General features: G+C 47.2%; 1 protein-coding gene across 1 annotated transcript in view; it reads left to right on the forward strand.

The window, feature by feature from the left end:
* Window positions 1-7,500, forward strand: part of nab (NGFI-A-binding protein homolog) — a 510,861-nt gene that overhangs the window by 439,100 nt on the left and 64,261 nt on the right. The window contains exons 6-7 of the mRNA XM_080284842.1: window positions 3,651-3,861; window positions 4,844-5,126. Of these exons, the coding sequence (XP_080140968.1) occupies window positions 3,651-3,861; window positions 4,844-5,126 (494 nt within the window). The remainder of the gene's footprint in view (window positions 1-3,650; window positions 3,862-4,843; window positions 5,127-7,500) is intronic.

Here is a 7,500-nt window from a genome sequence, read left to right on the forward strand (position 1 = left end):
ATGTCTTCGCTGCCTTTGTGAGGGGGGGAGGGGGAGGGAAGATGCTGGAGGGGAGGGAGGGAAGGAGCGAGGAGGGGAGGGAAGGAAGGAGTGAGGAAGGAGGCAAGATGGTGGAGGGGAAGGAAGGAAGGAGGGAGGGAAGATGGTAGGGTGGGTGGCAAGGAGGGAGTGGAAAGAAGGGGGTTAGGAGAGAGAGAGAGAGAGAGGGGAGAAAAGGAGGGAATGAGGCATGGAGTGAACAGTGGTATAGAGGCAGGCAAAGGAGAGAGAGAGAGAGAGAGAGAGAGAGAGAGGTAAGAAATGATAGTGGTCGAGATAGAGGTAAGGAGAGAGTGGGAGGAAAGTAAGGGAGAAGCTGAAAGGGGGAGGAGGGGAGAAAAGGGAGAGGAAGAAGAATGAGAAGACTCGGAGGAAGGACAGGGGAGAGATAAGAAGGTGGGAAGGGAAGGAGGAAGTAAAGGAGGATATGAGGAAGGAAGGATGAAAGGAAGAGTACTAAGGTGGAGGATGTTGAGGAAGGAAGGAAGGAAGGATGAGAAAGGGAGAAATAAAGAAGGAAGAAGTTGTAAAAGAGGAAGGCGGAAAGGGAGATGAAAAGTGAGGAAGGGAGAATAAGTGAAAGGTAAGGACGTGGCATGCGGAGAAGTGGGAGAGGGAAAGAGAAGTGTAAGTGAAGACGAGGGAGTAGGGAAGGAGGGAGGAAAGAAGAGAAATGTATCAGAGAGAGAGAGAGAGAGAGAAAGTGCATCAGTACGAGACGAAGAAGATGAAGAGATAGAAAGTAGGGAGGAAGGAAAGAGAAAAGCATCGGAAGGAAATGAAGGAAGAGGGAGGAAGGAAGCCGTTGAGAGAGAGAGAGAGAGAGAGAGAGAGAGAATATTGGACATGAGGGAAAGGCAGTAAGGAAGGAGGGAGATGAAGGGAGGGAGGGAGAAAAACTGAATGATGGTGAGAGACGAGGTGCTGGAGAGGGAGGGAGGGGGAGAGGGGAAGGAAGGAGGGAGGGAGGGAGGGGGAAGGAAGGAAGGAGGGGGTGATGAAGGACGAGAGAAGCACACACATGAAAAGAACTAGGCACAAAAAATCGGATGGTTATGGTAATTGTAGCCAGGAAAAGATCAGACTTATTACTATTACAGGGCTGAGACTTAAGGACGGGGGTAGACTTTTTTCATTCCGCCAGACGATTTTTTAAGAGTGGAAAAGTCGTAGCGAAGGATGATAGCTTTTTAAGAGCGGGGGAAACTACAAAAAAAATGGGGATTGGTGTTAATATGAGGGACATTTAGCAGTGTTAACCCCTTTGGTGTGAGAGGCCCTTGTTAACTAAAATCGTCTGGCGGTAGCAAGAATAAAGCTGCTAAATCGTCATTGCGGTGAAAGGGGTAAGTGTTTTTCGAGGTGAATAAAATCGTCCGGATGTAGCCAGAGCGAATTTTAATACTGCATCCTCGCTCTGAAGGGGCTGATGTCGAGAGAGCTAGATGAAGATTGTGATGATGGTGTTAGGAATTATTTATATATATACCGAGACTACATATTTCAAACTCCTCTACGACCTTCTTAGACTTCTTATCTTCCCTTCCCCCCTCCTTCCCCATCCTCCTTCCCCTCCCCCCATAATGCCTCTCTCCCTAAAATTCCTCCCCCCACCCCCTCCGCCTCCCTCCCCCACCATCCCTTAATCCCCCTATTTTTGCCCCGCTCTTCTCATCTCAGTCCCCCCCCCCACTCCCTTATCCTCATTTTTATTTCCCCCACTCCCCCTCCCTCCTTCTCTAACTCCCACCCACACCACCTCTCTTCCTTCTCTCACCCTCCATCCATCCCTCGTTCTCCTACCCCCTCTCTCCTTTCCTCCTCCTCCATCATTCCTCCACTTTCCCCCTACTTTTCCCCACATTCTTCCCTTCCTCTTCCCCACCTTTTATTTTTCCGTTCCCCTCCCTTCTCTGTCTCCTTTCTCAACTTTATCACGTCTTACATTTCGTCTCATTTATTTACCTTACCTTTCTCTCCTGTTCTTCCTTCACTCCATCACCTTTGTGTTTCCCCTCCCATTTGTCACTCCATCTTCTCACTCCTTCCCCTCCCCCACTCTCTCTCCCTTTCCCCCCACGGCCTCCTCTCCCCTTGCCTTCCCTTTCCATTTCCTCACTCTTTCCCCTTCCCTTTCTGTCTTCCACTCCACGTCCTCACCCTTTCCCTTTCCTCTTTCACTTCACCTCCTCACGTTCTGTCATCCCTCACTCCTCCCCCTTTCTCATCAATGCCCCCCACCCTCCTTCCTTCCCTTTCCTTCCCATCTTTCATTGTGCATTCTTTCTCCTTAACCTTCCCTTCCATGCCCTCCTTCTCCTTCCTTTTCCCTTTCTTTCATGCAGTCTCTTTACTTCTTCCTTTTTCTCACCCTCTCTCCCCTCTACATCCACATCTCTCCCTCCTTCCCACTCCTTTCTAGCTTCCATTGGATCATCTCTCTCCCCGTTCCATTCACCTCGTCCTTGTCTTTTCTTTTCCATTTTTCACTCTATTCATTCACTGCGCACCTTCCCAGTATCTCCTTCACTCCACCACCTCCCATTCCCTCTCTGTTTCACTCCATCTTCTCCTTCATTCCCTTCTTTCACTAGTGTCTCTTCCTTCACTCCACCATCTTCCTTTCCTTCTCTCGCTCCATATTCTTCTTCATTCCCTTCCTTCACCTTCCCATCCTCACCCCCACCACCCAGCACATAATCCAAACTTCCCCCCCCTTCCTCAAAATTTTATCTCACCCCCCTCCTCTTAGAATTTACACTCCCCCTTCCCCCCACATCCCTCCCCCCTCCGTCAGATCCCCCAGTAAGAATTTAGTTACTCTAGTCGTATATCTGGATAATAATGCAATTAATTCCCTCCACGGGCATAAATTACGTCACGCCCGCGGCATTTTCTTACTCTGAGAATTTTCCCGACTTAAAGAGTAATAACTTTCATTCACTAGAGGCGGGGAAGAAGGGGGAGGAGGTGGGGTGCGAGGGAGCAGGGAGGGGGAGAGGCTGATAAGGGATGCAGGGTGGCAGGGAGAGGGTAGGGAGCGGTAACAGGGAGGGATTGAGGAAATAGGGTGAGTGAGGAGGTTAGAGGCAGAGACCACACAGCGTTTGGGGAAGAGTGGGATGGATGAGAGGATGAAGGATTTTCGTGAAGGATGAGAGGATGAAGGATTTACGTAAAGGATGAGAGGATGAAGGATATACGTGAAGGCAGAGAGTTACATAGTTACACAGACTTTGCCAGGATTGGGATAAGTGAGAGGCTTTAAAAGAGATGTTGAATATTGTGTTGTTGGGTCTGCTGCAGTTATATTTACCTTCTCCTGCTTATGTGCATTACCCACCCCATTTGATAGTGGGAAATAGGGTGATGATGATGATGATGATGATGGTAAGTGTGGTGGTAATGCCGTTGATGATAACTGTGGTGGTAATGCCGTTGATGATGATGGTGATGATAAATGTGGTGGTAATACTAATGATGATGATGATGATGTTGATAAGTGTGGTGGTAATACTGATGATGATGATGATGATGATGATAAGTATGGTGGTAATGCAGGTGATGATGATGATGATGATGTACTAATTCAGTCTTTGTCTCTCCCTCAGCCATGTTCCAGATCCCACTGCTGCCCAACTTACCCCCCTCTGTGGTGGCCGGGTTTCCCTCCCTGGGTGGGCGGGGTCTGCTGCCCACGCCCACGCCCACACCCACGCCCACACGTCCCTCCCCGCCCATGAGCACCGCCAACCTGCACGCCAACCACAACTCTAGTCCCGGCATCAGCAAGGACACCGTACCCAACATTAACAGTAACAGGTTAGTTTCATCCCTTCCGTGCACTTGAACCTCCTCTTGCCCTTGCATTTGAACCCCCAGTCTTACTGTTGAACCCCTGTTTACCCTTCCACTTGAACCTCCACTTACCCTTGCACTTGGACCCCCTCTTACCCACGCACTTGAACCCCTGTTTACCCTTGTACCTGAACCCCCACCTACCCTTGCATTTGAACCCCCACTTACCCTTGCACTTGAACCATTATTTACCCTTGTACCTGAACCCCTACCTACCCTTGCACTTGAACCCCCATTTACCCTTGCACTTGAACCCCCACTTACCCTTGCAATTGAACCCTTACTTACCTTTGCATTTGAGCCCCCACTTATCCTTGCACTTGAACCCTCACATACCCTTGCACTTAAATATAGTTTTCATTAACTCCTTCATTGCCACAGGTCTCTCCTAAGTGGAATGAATTGATCTGGACCTGAGAAGAATGCACTAAATATTTTATTCGGGTTTAGACATTTTGGACTTGAGATGTAAGATATAACTTTTTTTTTTTTTATCTTCCTAAATACGATGGGTGTTCCCTATGCTGAATTAAATTGTATACAAGTATTAAGTATGAAACGAAAAAAAGGCATCATGGGCTTGAAGAGGTTTGCTCTACATTGCTTATCATGTGCCAGTGTCCTAATGCAAGTGTCCGCACCATGGTATTGTATAGCAGTTTTAGTCTTCTGTCAGTATTGATAACTTGAAATATTAATGATGAATATGAATGTAGCCTTGAGTGTAAAGAAGTGCCTTGATGTAGTGCCATGAATTGTTCAAATGGAAGAGTTATATACACATATGGATTTGTATATTGAGAAGATAGTTATAACAGTTTTGCCCGACTTCCAGAAATGTAACATTTTCTCAAAGAAGAACATTTTTATGATTGGTATTCTTCCAGTATAAATAAATGGTGCTGGATTTTTCATACGATGATAGTAATTGTTGTATTTGTAACAGCGTGGGTGGTGTGCGTGATGGGGGTATCCCCCCCTCCACACTCTCCCTAGCCCCCACCACCGCCTCCTCCACCCCCTCCCTCACCGCCACCCCCGCCCGTGACGGCCCCATGGGGCTGGGGGCGGCCGGCATGGGCGGTCCCATGCCCGGGATGGGCGGGGCGCCCATGGGAGGCATGGGTGGGGGCATGGGCACTGGTATGGGGGGGTCGAGAGGCCCCTCCCCCCACCACACCTCACCTACCCACCCGGGCATCATCCCACCTACTTCAGTCGGCTTACAGGTGAGTCACGTGATTTGTACACACACACACACACACACACACACACACACACACACACACACACACACACGAGGTATGCACTTATGAACACATCACCATCATTCCTATACTTGTGGTTGTATTTTTTACCAGCGGCCCTATCACTGCAAGCGGCCCGTTACTCTACCCTCATGGCTGCACCCCGCACACCCCTGCCCCCCACACACCCTTCTAGCTGCCTTGACAATACTAGCATCACCCCTTCTCCCTCTCACCCCGTCCTCTCACACTCATCACACTTACCTCACACGATATTACATTACGTCATTCAGTCAACGAACCATTAAACTTTTAGAAAAGGTGTACAATTACCTTATCACATTCTTTCAGTCATCATTTGTCCCTCGCTACTTTTACACACCGTCGTGCCACTAAACCCAGCTCTTCCTGCAGTCAGCGCGTCACTGAGTATTACGTTCGTGTTTTCAGTGTAGCTGTAATAACTAAACACTATTCTACAACGCGAATCGCCTTAGTTATACCCACACCCACCACAAAGTCACCGAGTCTAGAGCAAGTTTTCCGACCACTTACTGACATCAGGCCTCATTATTCTGGGTTTGCCAAGCTGATTACTTTGCCCATTTATTTTATACATTCCACCTTATTGTTTTCTACTATACTGTTTTCATACCTGTGTTACCGATATTACTCGAACCTTGTATTTGTTTGTGAATGGCGGCTGTCGACATTACGAGATCTTTGGCGGGGTCTTCTCAATCACACAACCCGGAGATAACTTTGTAGGCGTTCTGGATTTCAGGTCAGCTTTTTGGTTACCTATCCTCCCCAAGAGAGTTTTATCCCACACTTTTTTGTATTAATCAAGCAGCTTCAGATAATTAAACGTAGGATCTCAAGTTGTAAAGGGAGGTGGTGACATTCTGACCCTCTCCGGTTCGAACAGTCTCTTTTAAGCTGAGTTGATCTGTCTTGTAGCAGTAGGGACAGACCTCAGAAGAACATCAGCGTAATGATGGGTGTAACTTCCTGAATGCGGAGATGTACACTGGTTGAAAAGATGTGTTAGAAGGTCGCCTAAGCCCACAAGGTGACGTCTGATCAACCCATCTATTCATTCTTCTGTCCATTTATTCATTCATTTACCCATCTGTCCGTCAGTCCATTTATTCATTCATCGCTCCATCCATCCATCCATCCACCCTCCATCTATCCATCCATCCATCCACCCATCCATCCATACGTCCATCCATCCATCCATTCATCCATCCATCCACCCACCGTCTACCCACCTGCCCGTCCATCCATCCATCTATCCATCCATCCATCCACCCATCCACCCACCCACCCACCCTTCTGCACATCCCCAGTTCCACCTGAATCTCGCCTCAGCCTTCGTCAATAACACCATTTTCTCTTTTACCGCCAAATAATACGACAAATTTTAGCATCGGCGAAAAATGCTGCATTATGGAAAAGAGCTCAATGGAAACTGCAGAAAAATGCCCGTGGAAGAATGGCCGGCAAAAGTTCCTGGATCAAAAAGGAAGTGGAGAGAGAGAGAGAGAGAGGGGGGGGGGAAAGTGAGGAATTATTTAGGGGTGAAAGGAGAACAGGAAAATTGACAGAATATAAACAGATAAAAGGAGGGAGAGAGAGAGAGGGTGGGAGCGGGGGTAAGGCCTTGAGTGTGTCGGTAATGAGGATAAAAAGGAAGTTAAAGGAACCATCCAATAAACCACGGTATCCCTGTCAGCTCAGTAAGGGTCACTAGGTTTATCTTTTTGTACCTACCTGTAACAATCATCATCATCATCATCATCATCATCTCTCTTCTTTTTACCATCATCATTATCATCATTGTTTTCTTTTATCATCATCATTATCATCACTGTTCTTTATCATCATCATTATCATCACTGTTCTTTATCATCATCATTATCATCACTGTTCTTTATCATCATCATTATCATCACTGTCCTCTTTACCATCATCATCATCATTATGCCTTTATCATCACTATCTCTTTACCACCACCATCGTCATCATCACATCATTATCATCATCATCATCGTCGTCATTATTATTATTATGCCATTATCATCATTACTGTTCTCTTTACTGTCATCATCATCATCATCATTATCATCATCATCATCACCCAGATCCTTGTCCCCAGTTAACCCTTTCAGTACGTTGCCGCCTTTTTATCTAATGCTAGCCACTACAAGACGTTTTTTTATTCGTCTTAAGTAGGGTCTCATCGCGAGGAGTGTAGTAACCATCTCCCTCAACCCCTTCACTACGAAAGACCGCCGCTAATAAAAGTTTTCGCCACCACAATAACACTTTACATCATCGAAGTGAAGGGGTT

Source organism: Coenobita brevimanus, chromosome 103 (genome assembly GCF_032717465.1).
Source record: "Coenobita brevimanus isolate Jiangsu-jjx chromosome 103, ASM3271746v2, whole genome shotgun sequence".
In the NCBI taxonomy this organism is placed as follows: domain Eukaryota; kingdom Metazoa; phylum Arthropoda; class Malacostraca; order Decapoda; family Coenobitidae; genus Coenobita; species Coenobita brevimanus.